Source organism: Bacillus rossius, chromosome 1 (assembly GCF_032445375.1).
Source record: "Bacillus rossius redtenbacheri isolate Brsri chromosome 1, Brsri_v3, whole genome shotgun sequence".
NCBI classification, from domain to species: Eukaryota; Metazoa; Arthropoda; class Insecta; order Phasmatodea; family Bacillidae; genus Bacillus; species Bacillus rossius.
The window spans coordinates 227,589,985-227,611,289 of NC_086330.1; the positions used below are offsets into that span (position 1 = coordinate 227,589,985).

At 41.1% G+C, this 21,305-nt stretch overlaps 1 protein-coding gene across 2 annotated transcripts in view; it reads left to right on the forward strand.

Moving 5' to 3' along the window:
• Positions 1–21,144, forward strand: part of LOC134529837 (uncharacterized) — a 45,463-nt gene extending 24,319 nt beyond the window's left edge. For both annotated transcript variants that reach the window (XM_063364336.1, XM_063364345.1), the window contains exon 2: positions 19,776–21,144. In XM_063364336.1, coding sequence (XP_063220406.1) covers positions 19,779–21,005 — 1,227 coding nt within the window. In that variant the 5' untranslated portion in view covers positions 19,776–19,778 and the 3' untranslated portion in view covers positions 21,006–21,144. The remainder of the gene's footprint in view (positions 1–19,775) is intronic.
• Positions 21,145–21,305: the final 161 nt, after the last annotated feature.

A 21,305-nucleotide genomic window follows, 5' to 3' on the forward strand; every position in this document is an offset into this window, starting at 1 on the left:
ATGTTGATGTTTATATAAACATATACTAATATTTATGTAAATATTTGCTAAGAATGGTTAATATTAAATATATTGAAAAAAATATTTTCAGTGCAGTATTCATACAAAACTATTTAATTAAAAACTTAAAAACTATAAATTTACATATAAGATATGCTTAATGTTAAGCATTTATAGGTGGGGTAACTTTATTACCCCCCACCAGATACCAAGGGTGTATTATTTAAGAACCCTTGTTCGAGAATTGAAGTTGGCCACCCTGACTGGTACAACCGTGCCAAACCTTACAATTCTTCAGGCGACCAGGAGTGTCTTCAATCCCAATAACATGTCTGGCTCAATCAGGTAGCTCATATTGTCCCTAGGATCTCCCATTAGGATCTCCCATAATCCTAGCTGCTATTATATGCTCATGGTTTGTTGGAATTGAAACAGATTCACTAAATTCCACTTGCATTACAGGAACTTTTAATTGTTGAAGGGTAAACAAGGCTACTTCTTCATTTTTAACACGCAGTACCTGTCCTTCCATGTAAATTACGAATCCGTATCGATTCATGATGTCCACTTTTATAATTACCTCATCGGTGATATCAGCAACAAGAAAGGTCTGTGATGATGTCCATGTTCCAATTCTTACCTCTAAATCCAGCTGTCCATGCACAGATGAAGTGTTTCCGATGGCTGTTTTGAGTCTATATGGGATGGGTGTTATCTTCAGCTTTTCCCTACTTACACTGTCTGTGCAAACTATAGATACCCATGCCCCTGTTCAACAGTAAATAAACAGTGTCTGCCATTGGTCAATCCATTAATCAACAACATGTCAAGGCCTCTACGAAGTACAGATACAGGAAAAACCCTAGAGGTTACCATTTCCTGTAGATCTGACATGAACCCCCACATACCAGCTATTGTTCTTTCCCTGTTATTCCTGTTTCTCTTCCTGCTGAGATGTCTTCCTACATGTTGGACAGTCCCACTGAATATTTCCTGGTTCATTACAGACGAAGCACTGCGGGCGTCCTCTTATTTTGTTCTGGTTACTTGGAGTGTCATTCAGCAGCTTCTTGAATGCCCTGAGAATATCTACTTAATTAGTGGTGTTTCTGGCATTTGCTCAATTGTAGGGCTTCAGTCCAGCTCTCCCTGTCCTGATGCTTGTGTTTCTTAAGGCACTGTGTGCTTTTTCGATTTACAGTACCTGGACCAAGGCCTCACAGCTCTTTTTGTGCCAGGCCAAACGAAGCACTGGTGACTTACTGCTGGCGGAACTCTGTTGGTGCTTCTGGGTAGGCGAGGTGCAAGAGTCGCTCATTTTCAGCTTAAAATTATTGTAGTGTTTCTGAAGATCTCTTTTGATGTGTCTTCAAGACTGTTCTACACACCTCGCCTATGTGTCGGTCGCCATACCTTAGCTCAAGGGCCTCTACTAATACTCCATAGTTCTGGTCTGGAACTGGTATGGTCTGCAGCAGCTCTAGCGGAGGTCCTCGCAGGGCCACGACGAGTGTCGTAGCCTTTTCTTCCTCGTCCCAACCATTCACTTCAGCAGCTACCTCAAACTGTCACCTATAGGCAGCCCACGACGATTGGCCATCAAAGGTGGCTGGCTTGAATTTTGGGTGAGCAGTAGCACCTTCATCTCCAGAAGAACTACTCCGTTTCGTACCAGATGTAGCTTTCTTGATCCTCCGACGGCACTCTTCAGTTACAACTGCTACTCTCTGTTCGGTGGCCTTCTTGAGTTAAGCTATCTGTTGCGCCATCAGTTCTTCATGTTCTGCTAGATGTTGCTCCAAACACCGCACTTTCCCTTCCATCTGAATACTAATTTCATTAATCCTCTTCTTTAATTCTTCTTGAGTAGCCATGAGTTCATTACGCATACCTTCCTGGCCCCTCTTCATCTCCTCTTTGTTTTTCTTCATGTCTTTGATCTCGGTCTTCATTCAATTCTTCATATCTTTTTGGCAGTTCTTCATTTAACTTTTCATTTCATCCTTCATCTCTTCTTGGCAATTCTTCATTTCATTCTTCTTTTACTATTGGTTACTCTCGATTCTATTATTCTTTTCCTCGTGACTCTTCATTTCCTCTATTTTTTATTCATTCTGGCCAAGAATACCATTATGTTTTTAAGTTCGTTGGCCGCCATCTTTCGTGTCTACATTCATTACAAGCCTATCACTATTGTCTTATGACTACACTGTAATTTCCCCTATGAGCTAATCTAAACCTCTACTTAAAGCTAACACTAACTTTACTAATACTACTAAACTCATACCTAACTACAGTTCCTAAACTAACTCAATTCTCAACTAACAATATTTGTTTTTTGTTTTTTTTTAATTGTTGTTTAAAAAATATGTACACTAAATCTGTTAGTTAGGGCTATCCCACTTCTGACACCAAAATGTTACGACCTACATGAGGAGAACTGGATTGATAAGGGATAGCCCAATTAAATGTTATTACAGTTTTATTAATTACTAATATTTACATTACTAATAAAAAATTGTACTTTAAAATGTCCGATCACCAATCACTGGCATTTAAAAATGTTTATTCGCAAGTCACTCGATATCTGTCAAGTTCCACAGTTCGCATTCCTCACTGAAATTAGGCTCAACAGTGATCGCCCCTTACCTCACACCTGTCCACAAACACAGTCTCACGCCACTCAGTCGCACTCTCTCGATCCCGTCGCTCCGCATCGCGCCACTCTTGAGGGGGTCTCTCACCCTTTTCGGCGATGTCGCACTTACCTTCGCTTGCGGAACTCTCCGTACTCTCTGAACTCTGAACTCGCATCGGAACTGTCACCGGACTCCCGCGGAGGCCGGCGTCACTGCTTAAATACTTGTGGAGTCCTTCTCGAACCGACGAGAGCTGCCGTGACGAGTCACGTCATTCTGGGGCGATTCGACGCTCGAAACATCAAGAATGGTGACGCTTGTTCACGCCACTCCACGCAGCGGCCTCTGTAAGCCCGAGATTCCCAGGCCTCTAAAGGAGATAATAGCTCGAGGTAAGACGATGCGCGGGGGCTTAGGGGGAGGGGTAGCGACGACCCTTGTAATCCAGCCAGGCACGCGTGGCATGCCTTACATCAGTTGACGGCATGTGACACGAAGCGTGACACAATTGGCAGTGCAGGACTGCCAGTCAGCTCCGAACCTGGCATGTGTAGCGCTTCTGTCCGCGTTTGTAACTATATTTTAGTTTTTTTAGTAGCCGCATTGTGACAATGGGTATGAATCATTTTATCGACGTCAGTCAACAATGATGGTGCAGTTATATAAATAAGCTTTTGTGGAAGAATACATTTAATTTGTATTGTGCTTGTGTTGATTTACGATTATTCTATGAGAATTATTATTTTAGAACTTTCAATAAAACACATGAATTTTTCTTATAGTAATACAGTGTAATGTTTACATGTAATAAGGAATAGTTTTTGTATGTAGTGTAGGCAGTATAGAGTGTTTTAACAGTATTTATTTCCATATTTAACGTCGCTATGATACCATCTAGGAACTATTCTTTTTTTTCTTTTTTAACACTCCTGCTTAACCATATTTTCGTTTGAACATTGTTTATGAACAGTTAATACACATAACCCTGTTTTATGTAATTAGAGACCGTTTAGGTCTATAACAGTGTTTCTGAATGACATTATGTGATTGGCTGCTGCTTCGGCGGCGCAACGTTTCAAACTTTAAAACAATTAGATTGTTTGAATCTTTGGGACGTCCGGTCAATTGCATCATGGGATTTATAAAACTGAAGAGTCTGTTGATCCACCCTTGACGATGATAGCGTTTCACGCGTCAGGTGATGCTGAAAGACCAATTAAGTGCAAAAAGTGTGTGTTGACACCTAAAATGTGGTGTTATCAACACATAAGAGTGGTACGTGTAATTTACGTGCAAAACTGCGACGTTCCCTTCAAATACAGACTAATTATGGAGTTATTTAGTTGATCAATGGTGCCAAGTTCCAAGGTAGGCTATATTGGAAAAACTGTTACTACGAAACTTAGTGACGCCTACCAAGTTTTGGCCCTTAATCATGTGAATAGTTAAGTGAAACGTTATTCTAACAGGGATAAAAAGCCCAATACACATTATATTCATTGCTATCTAATGCCCGGCATGCATTACAATGCCTCTTTGTGATTGCAATGTGCAGGATTTGTCTCGTGGCGAGTGAACTACATTTAATAGCCCGCATTCTTTCGTGGTTAGTCTGTACTACGAATATTTAAATTGTACTTTAAGCTTTTGTTTCATCGAAATCTCACCTACACAGTGACCTTCCCCTTGTTTCGAAGGTCAAGTGTGCAAAGTTTCAACTCCATCGGATGAACGTTACGTGAGCGTATAGAAGACGAACACTATAAGATACATTAATAATTTGACTCGTTTCCTAAATAGGTACAGTCACACGATTTACAGGTATCCAGGGCAGTAGTTCTATGTGTAGGATTCGACTTGTGTATAAGACTGAGTTTAACTGGGATTAAAAGTAAATAAATTCTTAGTGTTTATTTTGACAAATTTTAACTTATCTTTTAATTTTGTGAAAAAAGCGGCGGCGAAAAAAATGTGCTTAATATGTGCCTGTAATACTGGCATGGATACTACTATACTTCATTTAAAGTTTTTTCTGTAGTTAGATGGAGTAATTTCGTGAGTTAATTATTATTTAAATATTATGCATAACCACTATTAATAATTTTCTTTTGTCTTGTGGTTAATGCATAAACATCAGTTTATTGAGTCATCACACAAATGGTGTTAATATTAGGGTAGGTGACCCAAATATGAGACCCGGCCTTAAAATGAGACCCTTGGTTATCTAGAAAAGTAAGAGCTGCTACCTATCAGTCGCTCTTAGAACTGCCAGCAGCTTCCATTTCCCGACCATGGATAGAGTGAGACTTTTATCTGACGTGCGCGAGATCCAGAATAACAGTTTATACGATATTCTTCATTTTGAGTTTTCGTGAGTGGCATCTTGCAGCTTTATTATCAAAATAGAGGTACGTTTATAATAATTATCCATTCATACTTTATTATGAGCAGTGAAGTAAGCTTCCATGTGTATGAATAAGGAACTATGGCAGTGTAAAATTTCAGCCTTGTTGTTGTGTTTTGTAGCGGCCATTATAAGGTGCCTAATAAGAGACCACTTCGTGTCATTTGAGATAGGGTCTCATATTAGGAGTAAGGGTCTCATATTAGATGATATAGATTTAAAATAAAACTGTCGCTGTAAGAACAGTAACTAATAAGTTTAATTTTATATAAAATATCTTAAAATTTTGTAATAGAACATAATTAGATATGTAGGCCCTACTTAGAAGTAATCTTTACAATTATTTTGTCATAGATGACCGTGCCAAAACGCAAGAAATGGGACTTATATGCCCCTCGTGCCCTAAAATTATATTATTTAGATTTAATAAAAAAAGGCCTAGGAAACAGCTGGGCAAAATAATAAAGAAAAATACAAGTATTACCAGAGAAGGCACGAGGTGGTGAACAAGACAATTTTATACTCCCTGCACACAGGCAACTTAGGAACTAGTGGATCATTTTAAATGGATAAAGGTAAATGATAAATAAATAAAATCTACATAAGTATCTTGGTATATATGTTCCCTGTTTTATTAAAAAATGTAAATTAAATCTTTTGTTTTGGTTTTACAATAACATGGTATTCACAAAAATTATAGTTATTAAAGGGGGCCGGCCCGATATTATTAACACAAGTTATACAATACTTTTAACAACAAAAAATCACAGTAACCGAAATTTGAAGTATCCCTCCTGACATATTATATTTATTATTATAACTTAATATATTCTTATTGGTTAAGTACTTTATGGCACTGCTCGCTGGTATATAATTTGTATCATTGGCGGTAGGAAGGAGTTATATGTTAAATATCACCCAAAGCTTCAAGCTGGACATCTGGCCGGGGGGAAGCTCTTCTTAAAGAAATTTGAAGTTGGAGGTCCAGGAAAATGATGGGTACAATTTCGGCGCCCAAATGTTGGACCCTGTCTGAAACACAAGCCAAATTCCAAACGAATTAGACCTGCTTCCAGACAGTCAAACACAGATTGCGAGAAAAGGCCAACAAACGGGAATTCAGGGAGGAAAAATAGACCGAAGTAACTCACCAAACAGGGTGTAGCTCCAGGGCTCAGGAGATGTCTCGCGCTGACATCAGAATGGCGGGGACCGGGAATTGCGCGGATGACGTGGCAGAAAATATAATTTAGTAAGAAAATAAAAAAAAAATTAAATAAACTTTAAACTAAGACATGACTTGTTATCTAATTGTTACTTCTGACTGGCTATTACAGAAATTTTAAGCTGGGATCACATCCCTTAAGACAGATGACTACAATCTTGATTCGAACGAGTACGTCGTTGCCGAGAAAAGTCTCTAAACACAGAGGACACCGAGATGACGCGGTAAGTAGCCGAAGTCAGAGTAACAAGTGCCGCAGTGGTGGACAAAGCTCCTAATTAAAACGCGCGGTAGGCCCTAGGGAAAAAGAGGAGGAAAGTTCGGCTCTGGACCGAACATATCCGGAGGTGCCCGAAGTGTTTGTAGCCACGACTTCAGTTGTTTGCGCCAAAGGGCGACTGCCGCTGTCTCTACCCGCGGGCACAGAAAACAATATACAATCGACTATTACAGGCCGCGAGGAGGAAGCATAGGGCCTTATGGCTAGCCAGTGTTGTACTCTGGCATCCTCCAGGGGAAAGAAAGGGGGGTTATCAAAATCGCCCACAGGTGTCGCGGGGGTCAGCTCCATGTGCTGGCCACAAGAGAAGAAGTTACAGTTTCTGCCGCTAGATGTCGTGGGTGGTCCATCCTTGCACATATTTTTTTATGGCAAGTCGTCCTTGGAGTCGGTCACTGCCTGGCGGGGATCATGTCAGGCCAATGGTCCTGGGCTAAATTCTTAGAATCATGGGGGGAGGAGGTGGAATTAGGGGGGGGGGGGGGGCAGAAAACGCAACCAGGCTGGGAACGAGCATCCACGGGATCCTCGTTCGTGCCGAGACTCGCTATTCTCAGCGGGTCTCTGAGAAATAGAGCTTGCAGGCCAGAAGCTGCTCTATGCGATTTTAGTCATGAAGGGAATTAATATTACTAACCCCGGACGTGACTGCAGGTGGGAGAAATGTCAACCGGGCTGCCAACGACTTCATTAGACTGCAAAAGATCAGATAGGTTCCTGAGAAAAGGTGCCTCGGTCCACTGGCGCAAAGTTTAACTAAGGAGAGTACACCAGCCTAACAAAGTGTAAATCACCCTTTTGTAACTTAGTGGTATAGAAAATAAAATTTCCAAAAATAATTTAAAAATATAATAAAAATTAAAAAAAACGTGCCGAAATGCTTAATTTCTGGCACAGGACCCAAAAATGATGATTGGTGCTGTTCGAAGTGTGAGAGCAGGTGAAATGGGCTACAAGCGGGGCGCAAAAAATTTTTGCGTTCCAAAAGGAACTCTTGAATGGTACCTACGTAAAAGATTAAAATAAGTCACCTGAAGCTTTAGTAAACGTTCATTTGGGTAGACGACCAGTTTTGACAGATGAGTTGGAATCGGAATTAGAGCATTACTGTGTTGATATGGATTCCCGGTTTTATGGACTGAGGAGAAAAAACGTCAAGCGCTTAGCATCTCAATTAGCATTAAGGAATTGCATTAAACATTCTTTTTCAGAAGACAAAAAAAAACTGCGGGCAGGAAGTGGCTAAAAGGGTTTTTAAAGCGTCACCCACAGCTCTCTGTTCGCAGTCCTCGGGGAACATCGTTTGCAAGAGTGAAAGGTTTCAATCCTGACAGTGTTTCGAAATTTTTCGATTTATATGGAAGAGAATTGGAAAAAATTGATAACCAGCCACAGCATCTTTACAATGTAGACGAAACAGGAATAACTGTTGTACAGCAAAAGCACAGCAAAGTGCTCACCTTGAAGGGTAAAAATAATGTGGGATGCTAGTCTTTAGCAGAGAGTGGTTGTTTAATTATAGTTGTAGCTTGCATGAATGCAGTGGGAAATTTGTTCCATCTTTAATTGTCAGGCCGAGGAAAAAAAAATGAAGGATGAATTAATGCGTGGGGCTCCAACAGGTTCAATTATATCAGTGTGTCATCCATCAGAATAGGTACAGACGGACATTTTCACGATGTGGTTTGACCATTTCCTAAAATTTGTGAAACCATCCAAGGAAGACCCAGTCCTGCTAGTTTTGGATGGACATAATTCTCATACCAGGAATATTTCTCTTCTTGAGAAGGCCAGGGAAAGCCACATTTCGATCATCTGCTTACCCCCACTTTCATCTCATAAGATGCAGCCGTTGGGTGTAGTTTTTATGTTCCCTCTCAAGACATATTATGCTCAAGAAGTAAAAGACTGGCTGCGCCAAAACCCAAATCATGTTGTTACAAACTTTACAGTGGCTTAACTTTTCAATGCTGCATACCAAAGAGCAGCAACAATGGAAATATCTGTTAAATCTTTTAATAAAACAGGCCTGTTTCCCTTTAACAGAAAGATATTTCGTGATTATAAATTTGGTGCTTTCTATGAATCATTAAATGGCCAAGAAAATAGAGAAGAAATTGGAGCTCAAGAGAATTCAGATACAGCCATTTGTAGATAAGCCCAGAGCCACCCAAGAGAAACTTCGATGCATACCGATCAGCCATGTTGCAGCAGTGCAGTTAGGCCCTTTATCAGACCTGTGGATATTTCACCACTACCAAATTTTCCTTCAAAAGAAACATCCAGTAGATGTAGCAGTGCTAATGTTATCACATCATCGCCATACAAAACAAGCTTGGATGAAGTTGTCGCAAGAAATAAAAAAGCCTGAAGCTCGTAAGGAATTGGTTCTTGGGAAACAGAAAGGAAACGAAGCTAGACCTACACAAACCAGATCTCGCAACACGGAAAAATTACGGATAATACCAAATCATTCGACGCTGTAGATTCTGAGGACTCCAATGACGAAAATATTTAGCTGAATGACAGTTCAAATGAAAGTGATGGATCTGAAAGTAATGATGATACAGAGTGTTTGTTATGCGGCTGCCTTTTCTCAGAGGACAAACATGGCGAGAAATGGCGGCATTGCCTCTAGTGCTATTGGTGGGCAGTAGTATATGAATGGGGCTACTAGATCAGGCTTCAGGCTGTGGAGCCGAGAGCCGGCTCCGCCATCTTGGATTGTGACGTCACGGTGGCCATCTTGGATTGTGACGTCACGGCGGCCATATTGTATAAGCGTAACGGGACACAGTGTAACGTGACACTTTATCGTGCATGCAGCCGGCGTAACGGGACACAGCATAATGTGACACTTTTTCGTGCATGCAGCCGGCGTAACGGGACACAGCGTAACGTGACACTTTTTCGTGCATGCAGCCGGCGTAAAGAAACACAGCGTAACGGGACATAATGTAACGGGACAAGTAGATCACGGCGGCCATCTTGGATCCGCCATTTTGGATGACGTCAATGTGTGTTCTCGAAAATTCCGGTGATGTGTTTTCCGCCATTTCGAATTATGATGTCACCGTTGCAATTTTCGTTACGGCCGCCATCTTTAACTTTTTTATTTATTATCCGATTTTAACGAAATTTTTTTTTTAAATTTATAAAAAAATTCACTTAATATAAATTTAATAAATTATTTATAAAAAAATTACATAAACGACACGGAGTTCGGAGTCCTCGGTTCGAACCCGACAGAGGCAAAAAAATAAAAATGGCGACAGGCTCCTTCCTCAATGGTGGATGCAGGCAGACTGACTCCTACCACTTTTTTTTCAAAGCATATATACCATCAGGTAGTATGACATCATGTCCGCCATCTTGAAATATAATACGCCAAGCCTGCGTACAAGCTAGAGGACAACGATGAATCTACTAGCCTAAGGAAGAGTGATCTGCATTACGACAATAATTTTCTTGGCTCTTCCGATCTCGACAAAGAACTTAAATTGAAGGAGGTTGATGATTTACGGAAGAATGAAGACAATGGAAGAATCCTTAACGTGAAAAGTGAGAATATATTCCAGCCGAATTCAAGTAGATCTTTCCTACTTTGTAAAAATGATGGACTCCTAAAAAGGAAGCATGAAGACGATGAAGACACTTCAACATCATCAACATCGAATTATTATGGTAAATTGGGTGAAGACGATTCCTTCTACGGTGATTGTTACAATGACTCTGAGGCTGTTGACAAAGACATAGACTATGATGAAGCACCTAAAGCTGCCAAGATCGAAGAATGTGGTGGTGTCCTGAGACCGAAACGGTGGAAACGACGTGATATATTAAATAAATCTGATCAAGCTTGTGATGATCACCGTCTCAAACATGAAAGTTACCCTGAGGTTGGTGGTAAAACGGAAGACACCAGAGATCATAATATTTATTATAAAGGTGCAAGGAAGATGGTGGTAGAAGAGAATGATTACACATCATGGAAAGATCCAAACATATTGGTTGACCGGCTAAGACTTCTGCATGGTTCGCTTTGTGCAGGAAACTATTCGTGCATCAAAGAAATGTCCTTCATACTCAAGGAACTGAGGAATGCTGGCTACATACAATAATGGCTTGTTTTACTTGAATTTGTATAATGTAAAGCAATAAAATATATAATTTGAATTATAAGAATTTAATGTTTTTTATTTCTTGTATTCTGATTTCTAACTAAGACTTAGATCTCGTACCTTGTGCTTCCTTTTTGTCTTTTTTTTTTTGTTGATGGAGCTTCCAAATGTGCTGCCTTTTCGTTGTCGGTGCTGCCAAATGTGCTGCCTTTCGATGATTGTGCTTCCAAATGTGCTGCCTTTTCGTTGTCGGTGTTTTCCAATGTGCTGCCTTTTCGTTGTCGGTGCTTCCAAATGTGCTGCCCTTTCGTTGTCGGTGCTTCCAAATGTGCTGCCTTTTCGTAGTCGGTGCTTCCAAATGTGCTGCCCTTTCGTTGTCGGTGCTTCCAAATGTGCTGCCTTTTCGTAGTCGGTGCTTCCAAATGTGCTGCCTTTTCGTTGTCGGTGCTGCCAAATGTGCTGCCTTTTCGTAGTCGGTGCTTCCAAATGTGCTGCCTTTTCGTTGTCGGTGCTGCCAAATGTGCTGCCTTTTCGTAGTCGGTGCTTCCAAATGTGCTGCCCTTTCGTTGTCGGTGCTTCCAAATGTGCTGCCTTTTCGTAGTCGGTGCTTCCAAATGTGCTGCTCTTTAGTTGTCGGTGCTTCCAAATGTGATGCCTTTACGTTGTCGGTGCTTCCAAATGTGCTGCCTTTTCGTAGTCGGTGCTTCCAAATGTACTGCCTTTTCGTTGTCGGTGCTTCCAAATGTGCTGCCTTTTCGTTGTCGGTGCTTCCAAATGTGCTGCCTTTACGTTGTCGGTGCTTCCAAATGTGCTGCTTTTCGTAGTCGGTGCTTCCAAATGTGCTTCCTTTTCGTTGGCGGTGCTGCCTTTTCGTAGTCGGTGCTTCCAAATGTGCTGCCTTTTCGTTGTAGGTGCTGCCAAATGTGCTGCCTTTTCGTAGTCGGTGCTTCCGAATGTGCTGCCCTTGCGTTGTCGGTGCTTCCAAATGGGCTGCCTTTTCGTAGTCGGTGCTTCCAAATGTGCTGCCTTTTCGTTGTCGGTGCTGCCAAATGTGTTGTTTTTTCGTAGTCGGTGCTTCCAAATGTGCTGCCCTTACGTTGTCTTTGCTTCCAAATGTGCTTCCTTTTTTGTTGATGGTGCTTCTATTTTTTTAATGTTGTTTTGACTCTAGTATTTTAGTAAATTGTTCTTGATTTGACTAGCGTATTATTCAAACCGGTTAATGTATATAAACGAGTCCTAGACAGCAGGACGCTCAGTTTGTTACTGCCGTCGACGGTGTACGGATCACCTAGTTTGTTTCTTCTGGTGCATTAGTCGTGTAATTGCCTGTTCTTGAGACTTCGATGGCATCTTTACCGACTTTAACGACGTACTCGATGGAGGATGTACCATCGACTACGGGAACCATGACATCGGCGTCGACGATGTTGGAGCAGATCCCGTTGGCAACGTCTCTGACAACACTGGAGGAGACTTCGATATGTGATGTTCCACCATCAGCTGAAGTTTCGTCAGCATTGAATACTTCCATTAATGAAGAGCGTACTTCGCATCAGTGCAAATACTGTGGTGCATCATTTACTATCACCTCAAATGCTCGCAGACTTGAAAGAAGCGGTTGTTCTAATAATGTTCAAAGAATACAATTTCAGTGCAGTAAGTGCAATAAACTAATTTCACGTCTCGATAGCTTACATCGTCATTATAAAAAATGCTCCGAGACGTACAATGGACATGGTTATTGATTTGACTCATGAGTTGTACAGGCTAATGAGACTATATAAGTGATATGAACTTCAGTCCGTCTCTGGCTGCGGTGATGACCGGATCGGATAGACATTTAAAGTCATGTAAAAGGCTTAGTCCGTATAATAAGAAGACTGTTTGAATCGAGGAATCCAAAAGGCTTTGGTAATTTGTCAGTGATTTTTTTGTACTTGTAGTAGTGTATTTAATTTATGTAATAAATATTATGTTTGTAAAAGAATTTGTGGTATTTTTATTTTCTCAAACCAGACACTTTTTTAGTATTTTTTTAATTAAAGTTGGTTTGTATCGGCTAGGGATCGAACCAAGGACCTTAGTCGATCTAATCAGTCAGTATATAGATTACAAATTTATTTAATGAATTTTGAACTTTTTCCCGAATCTCTAGCATTACAATTACGAATTTTCAATATGGTGGTCTTGATGGCTTATAGGATGATGGTAGTAGATGATTTAAAGTCTCTTTAAGAATGTTGAACATGGTTTATTGAAGTTATTATTTTTTTCATAAAATTAAACATTATTGTAACGATCGAGGGTCGAACCAAGGACTGGAGCGGATCAAATCGATATGTAAGTTAATGAGTGATTTTTTTTGATGAATTTTGGATTTTTTTCCGCTTTTCTAGCTACATTATTAAATGATTTCAAGATGGCGTCCGAATTTCAAGATGGCGGGGGCACCTCGGTAATAAATGATTACTGCACTGTAGCGGGTTAAAATAAAATTAACCAGATGGAAATGTACTCTATAATACGAGTACACGCACAAGATGGTGTACTCCAGCAGGTGGTCGCTCCTGGTAGCATGTACTGAACATAAAATGTCGGATCCATGATGTTCGACAAGGACAAAGTCAAATGTCAAGGTCAAGGTCAAATTTCAAGGTCAAGGTCAAATTTCAAGGTCGAGGTCAAATTTCAAGGTCAAGGTCAAATTTCAAGGTTAAGGTCAAATTTCAAGGTCAAGGTCAATTGTCAAGGTCAAGGTCAAAGTTCGAGGTCAAGGTCAAATTTCAAGGTCAAGGTCAATGTTCAATGTCAACAGTTGAGGACAAAAGTATGGTGACCAGATAATTATACTAACATGGTATCAGAACACTCTAGCGGACGAAAACAAGATGGTGGTCTCCAGCGGATGAAGACAAGATGGCGGACATGATGTCATACCAGTTGATGAAATATACCTTGGTACTGGTGGTGGTAGACCAGTTTAGGTAGCTTTCATGGAGGAAGGATCGACCGTTTACTCTCGCCGGGAATCGAACCAAGGACGTACATCGATATAATCAAACAGAATTCAAAAACGTTAATTTTTTGATGAATTTTGTAATTTTTTTCATTAAAATCGGATAATAAATAAAGATTTTCAAGATGGCGTTTGAATTTCAAGATGGCGGACATGATGTCATACTACCTGATGGTATATATGCTTTGAAAAAAAAGTGGTAGGAGTCAGTCTGCCTGCATCCACCATTGAGGAAGGAGCCTGTCGCCATTTTTATTTTTTTGCCTCTGTCGGGTTCGAACCGAGGACTCCGAACTCCGTGTCGTTTATATAACTTTTTTATAAATAATTTGTTAAATTTATATTAAGTGAATTTTTTTATAAATTTAAAAAAAAATTTCGTTAAAATCGGATAATAAATAAAAAAGTTAAAGATGGCGGCCGTAACGAAAATTGCAACGGTGACGTCATAATTCGAAATGGCGGAAAACACATCACCGGAATTTTCGATAACACACATTGACGTCATCCAAAATGGCGGATCCAAGATGGCCGCCGTGATCTACTTGTCCCGTTACATTATGTCCCGTTACGCTGTGTCCCTTTACGCCGGCTGCATGCACGAAAAAGTGTCACGTTACGCTGTGTCCCGTTACGCCAGCTGCATGCACGAAAAAGTGTCACGTTATGCTGTGTCCCGTTACGCTTATCCAATATGGCCGCCGTGACGTCACAATCCAAGATGGCCACCGTGACGTCACAATCCAAGATGGCGGAGCCGGCTCTCGGCTCCACAGCCTGAAGCCTGATCTAGTAGCCCCATTCATATACTACTGTGGGCTCATGAAGATTGCGGAGCTGACCCATGTTTTGTGTGTCCAATGTGTAACAAACAAAAGTGCAAAAAGTGACTAAATGATATCAAATATGGAATTCGGAACAATGTAGGGGATGTCTCACATTAGGATCACGTTTTTGTTTTCATAAAACTTCGCATTTTTTATTTCTTAGATTAATTGCTTTCTGTTTTAATACAAGTGCTCAATCCTGTTTTGAAGTAAAAGTGCATTACATAATGTATCATCTAAGATAAGTAAATCTACCAATATTGGTTTTAATAACAAAATATAAATATTTTTAAAAAGTGGTCTCATATTCGGTACACTTGCCCAACTGTTGTAAGCAACTCACAAAAAATTGTATGTTAACAGAGGAGCACAACTCAGGTATGTCACTCCATGTAGGGTAAGTACAGTAGGTATAAATATATTCATATAAGGTGTAATGTATACTTTAGTTAATATGATATGACTACTGGGATTTTTTGGCAGATAAAGAAATAGTAATGTCGATACATAATATGGATAATGAACTTGTAAAAAACATTTTGCCTATGAATTAAACATTTTGTAACCTGTTAAAAAGGAGCTCTTTTTTTCACTAGCATTAAAATATGGAATATGCTTAAATTGCATCCAGCATATGTGAAAAAAAAATCATGATTGTGGCACTTAAAAATTTCAAGGGCCAACAAAGCCCAAAATGAACAGTGGTTGTTTATACAAAAGTGGTTGGGGCGGGGAACATATGCCCCTCCCCCGAATTCCTTAAAAAATATATATCATTTCTACTAATAATAGGAAAGAATTTAAAAGCGGAAATGGGTAAAGTGGTTCAACCTCCAAAGAAATTTAATCATGTGTATTGCCACTTTGCCAGTGTGCCAGATTCTGTCAGTGAGGACAGATGAATGTACACTGCGTAAGTATTCGAAAAAATCTGTGTTGAAAGTAAAAATAAATATAGTGTGTGACCATTATAACATAATGAACGCATCCAACTTTCTAATATATGTATATTGTTACAAAAGCGCGAGACCAGGTTCGGAGCTGGCTGGTGGCCCTGCACGGTCACGTGCGGCCCGCAGACATAAGGCATTACACGCGCATTTGACTGGATTACAAAAGTCGTCGATACCCTTCTCCCCCTTCCTTTCCCCTCGCAACGTCACTGCCTCGGCGCCGTTATTTATCGCTGAGCGGCCTTGAGATTTCCGTGGGCCACCGCATGAACGAGCGACGCTATTCTCGACGCTTCGGGCGTTGGGTCGGCCCGGGATGACGCGACTCGTCAAGGCTGCTCTCGTCGATTCGAGAAGGGCGCCACAGACTACTTAAGCAGCGACGCCGGCCTCTGCGATAGTGGCAACAATGATGATGCTGCTGCGAGCAGTGACAAGTGTTTTATACCCATGACAAATAAAAAGTTAAAGAGGGGGGAAAAAGTGACAGACGGCGTCCCCCGCTCACAAACCCTGCGATCGCCAAGCAGCAGGCCGAGCGGTCGTGCAAACAGCCGGTACGCAGGACGAGCAACCCGGCCAGCCAACAAGCGACAGCAGTGAATGCAGGCTCAAACCCTGTCCCACGGAACTCCGCCCCTCAGGCAAAGATATTTCAGGTTAAATCCCTGTACGTTTTTGAAGACCAGGGTCACAACTACCCTGTAATAAAGGCAGTTCTGGAATAAGCACTAAAAGAAAGCTGGTCGTGCATCAGCCACGGTCACGACCAACTGATGGTACACACTACCACAGTGGAAGAATACCACAGGGCAGTTAGAGCGCTCGAACTGGCCGGAGTGCAACACTCCATGCTACTGCAGGGGGACGAGATTCCCAATAAGTTTATTTTCTGCCGTGTGCACAGTAGCACCGACAAAGACTTTAGTAGGGCGGAGATCGTGGCAATTGGACCAAATTTTGGGTTTGGATTTAACAGAAGGCTTCACCTCCAGTGCCGGCTGTGTTTCTAAAAAGGCAATGGATTATGAATTTGTAAGCCTAAGAACTAGTATCATAATACGAATGTACCTCTGTCCTTGTTTGCTGTGACTGGACATGCTGGCGTTCAAACCATAATATTTGGTTATATTATACAGCTTAGTTATATTTAGTATGTAATAAATACCTTGTGTACCATGCCATGCGGGTCTCCCTGAAAAACAGGCAAATCAAACTCCGGCTCTAGGGAGGTGGCCTGCAGGGCAGCACTGTGCTGCATGTTAGAATAAGTACCGAGTTGGCATAGCATATTATAATAGAATAGCCTTAAGAATAAAACACAAAAAATAAATAAATGAATGGAAAACTAAATAAATAATAAAAATGCATCAAAACAAAATAAAAATAACAGAATTAAGTATTATCCTTAGAATATTTTGTGTCATTTGCTTCCACCCTACTTGGCGGCATGTTTATTTTTATTTTTAAATATATTGTTTGTAAGTTGTTATTAACATTAATTTCATTAGTCTTTAGTTTTAGGTGCTGACTGGCAGCAGAGTGAGTGGTCAGTGTAGCCACTCACCACCAGGGGTGCTCGCACTCCTGGCTACGAAATCCAGAGGTGGAGAAAAATTAAAGCGGACCACGAGTTCAAGTGTTCAACCCCCCGCATGGCAGACTCTTTTCTACTCTGTCCAACTCTTCATCTAGATCATCCTCTGTCTCCTGTTTACCTCTATACTTACTGCATGCAAACTTACACCCCGCATGGCTGTGCCTAGGGTTTTCCCTGTGTTAGTGCAGGTTTTTCCTGTGCCCAATCTATCTCTAGTTATATTCTAGATTTAAGGGCCCCGCCTACCTGGGCACACATACGGTGTGCAGAGCTTCAGGAAAAACAACGTGATTTCAAAACTACTCAAGATATCCGAGTGGGGCCTATTTACGAATAGCATTTAAGATTTCGCTGAGGGCCGAAAAGTACTTTTAATTTCGGATTAAGTTTTTAAACTGTATTTTTAGAAGCGTTAAAATGCCTAAAACGCGTGTTTTCAGAGTAATATTTAGGCATAAAACAATCAGAACAGATTCTTGAAAGCACTTAAGGGGCTTGCATAACACCTTTATCTTCATTTCTCCGCCATATAATGTTACGGTCACCGCTCAAATTTCACAGTTATCCTGTGACGACGAGACGAATGCGCGCCAGTTCAGAGACTTGCGCTTAGAGGCTATACCAAGCTGGAAGCACCAGCGAGCGTCGCGCTTATCATCCCGCCTCGCTAACACACATACACCCCTGACGAGGCGGGCCCCTTAAGAGAGGGGAGTTAGTCATGGCATCAATCGCTGCCATGACTGGCCAATCCCCTCCTAGCACACGATGCATGCGACTCTCTCCCTACATGACTAGGCGGTTAACTTAGGCCTGAGACGCACATAGGTCCCTCCCCTAACCCGAACCTTCCCAAATACACGTAGTTTTAGTTAAGTTAGGAAAACAAATATGCGGTAGTGTTTCTTGGTCGACAGAGTCCCGTGACGGAGTTTCACGTTGAGTCCGTCGACAGAGTTCCGCGCGGTGTGCGGCCCAGTGAGGAGTGCGGACTGTGGAACTTGACAGACACTGAGTGACTTGAGAATAAACATTTTTAAGTGCGAGTAATTGGTGATTAGGAGTTTTTAAGAACAAATATTAATTATTAATGTAAATATTATTAATCATTAAAACTGTAATAAAATTTAATTGGGCTATCCATTACGAACCCAGTTCTCCCCACATTATAAAATCGTAACAATATGTTCAAAAAAAAGTGGTTCGGCGAGATAATTTATAAGCGAATCAAAATATAATTATATTTAATTTGAATAATTTAGCAAAATTCTAATAAACATAAAATAATGGTAATTTGGTACATACATTTACAATTACATCGAATTTCTTGAATACTTTATTATTAATATTTGAATTCTTAATTAATTAATTGTACAATTGCTTTAAAAATTTATAATTTAGTACAGCAACCAGTTTTTAAGAATGTCACATACGAATGGTTTTGTAATGCAGTTTAGTAGGAAACACGACGAAATTATGCATGACTCTACAACACTGGAATAAACTAAAAACCTAAAGTAATATAGGGATGACAGTTGGTGAACTTTGGACTTCTGGCGGTGTCTCCGCAGTGTTAAGGATAGTGAAGCTATAGCGAATAAGAAACTACAAACATCTATGGATTGCAGGAAACTGAAACTCCTGTTACAACTCCTCCGGGTGACTAAGGACTGTTAGTAATGGATGGGGTTCACCAAAGAAGTGAGACAGCAATAGAGGAGTCTGGTTAGTAATGGGTAGGGCTCACCAAAGAAGTTAGACAGTAACAATGGAGACTGATTATTAATGGATTAGATTCACCAAAGAAGTTAGACAGCAACCGCAGAGACTGGTTAGTAATGGATAGGGGAGGGCTCACCAAAGAATTTAAACAGCAACAGAGGAGACTGATTATTAATATATGCGATTCGCCAAAGAATTTTGACAGCAACAGTAGAGACTGGTTAGTAGTGGATAGGGCTTGCCAAAGATGTTATGCAGCAACGCGGTTGTCATGTGTCGATACACCCTACGTCTGCAGTTAAATGAGGCAGATGTCCTGGACCAGACACATTATAGCAAGTTTGCTAATATCGTGGCTGTCGCGAAATGCATGACTCCAATGCCAATGCGGGGTCCCGTAGGGATCAAGACCGCCCCCCACACACGAGATGTCTTACATGGTTTGTTAGAACTCACTCTCATTTTCATTATTGTGTACAATATTTCATTTTGGCTAGTCTATCAAGGAGTAAAAGTGCTAAGAGAAACACTGAATGACACGTTTGCTTTCTGGACAACTAAAGGTGTTATTTATCTGTAGTAAAGTAAAAGGAATACCAATATGAAATGATAGTGCTAGTTATGAGTTGTTTACTATCCACCCATATCAATCTTAAAAATGTGTTTTATTAATAAAAATTTAATTAATATTCTTAAAATAATAAATAACATATTATAATAATGCCCAATGATTACAGTATGCTCCTGGTTGTACACACAAGACTACAACATTTGTGCCACAGCACATCCAATGACCACTCAATAAAGCATGTTTAAACCTTTGTATTAAAGCAATTTGTATTATGTTTTGTTTTGCTAATATGAAATTATTCGCATAACTTGGCCACTTCAACAAGTGCAGTGACTATGAGTTTAAGATCAGTTATTTCAAACTATCTCTGGTCTCTTATTTTGGGACCTGACTCTTGTGTTCCCCAATGCGCAGGTGATGTCGGGCGGCGACAGCACACCGAAGCTCTCCAAATCCGACCTGGAGGAGCTGCTGCACAGCAAGGTGGACTCCTTCAAGACCTCCGCGCTGACGGCCCCAGGGGAGAACTACGGGAGCACCATGCTGCTGGTGGATGTCATGCTCCCACCTGACTGTAGGAAGCTCTCGATCGCAGCCAAGCTGGTGCCGGCATCCCCACACATGCGCAAGATGTTCAACATCCAAGACACGGTGCGCAAGGAGATAAGCATGTACCTGCTGGCCAGGCCCGAGCTGTGCGCCGTCCAGAGAGAGAGCGGCATTCCGGAGGACCTGGTGCTTGACGTGATTCCCAAGTGCTACGGAGCGCGCACGACGAGGAACGGCGATATCGATCTCCCGGTCGATGAGAGCTCCGCCATACTGTTGGAGAACCTCAAAGCATCCGGCTACCAGCTCGTGGATCGCATCGTCGGGATGGACCTGAAACACACTGAGCACGTGGTGACCCGCCTGGCACGTCTGCAGGCAACAGCCATAGCGATCAAGCTGAAGAAGCCCAGTGTATTCAAGAATATCTTGCTCAAGACGGCTTTCTACGTAAGCAACGCACCACCACCAGGAGAAAAGGGCCCCATAGACTCCATAGATGCCCTGTCAAGCATGCCTTTAATCGCTCAGCATAAGGAAAATCTGAAGGCAGTGATCAAAAAAGGTTTGGAACTGAGACAAATGAAGAATGCCCCTGCACCGAGAGAACCTTTCGCCACGCTCGTGCACGATGATTTATGGACGAACAACATAATGGTATCGTACAGCGGAGATGGAAATATAAGCGGACTGAAGATTTTGGATTTTCAGTCGGTCATGTACGGATCCCCAGCGATAGACTTGTTGTTTTTCTTGTTCACCTCCACAAACCTCGACATGACGAAGAAAGAATGCGACAGGTTCATTCAAATGTACTATCACGAGTTTGTGGATTGGTTGGAACTCCTTGGCTGCGATACCAAACCATTTTCTTACAGGACATTTCTGGACGAACTCAAGTCCGAAGGTTTTGTGACGTTTGTACACGTTTTTTTCATGTTGCGGATAATATGTCTCCATGCGAGCAAAGCACCCGATCTTACAAAACCTTCGGAATTCGACAGAATATTCACAGACAATAGTGGCTATGACGATATATACTTCAAGAAGACCGAACGGCTTGTGAAAGAATTCATGGACAGGAATTGGATATGACTTTTGGTATGATGTTAGGTTGGTTTGCAGATTTTTGCTCAGTAATCTTTATTTCTCAGTATTCCTTTCGTTAGGTAATGAAGGTATAAAACTAATTGACATTGTAGAATATTTTAATGGCAAAATATTTAATTTTGTATGTCTTTCATTTTTTTTAACTCCCTCTTTTCTTCCGGTGGCTTGTGAGTCATAACCTAAGAAGTGCCTACTAGATGTTTTAAGATTTGCTTAAAACCTTGAGTCCAGTGACCAGGTCGTCCTGATAATGGGTCAGAGGTAGTGGGTTCTAGTCTTGATCAA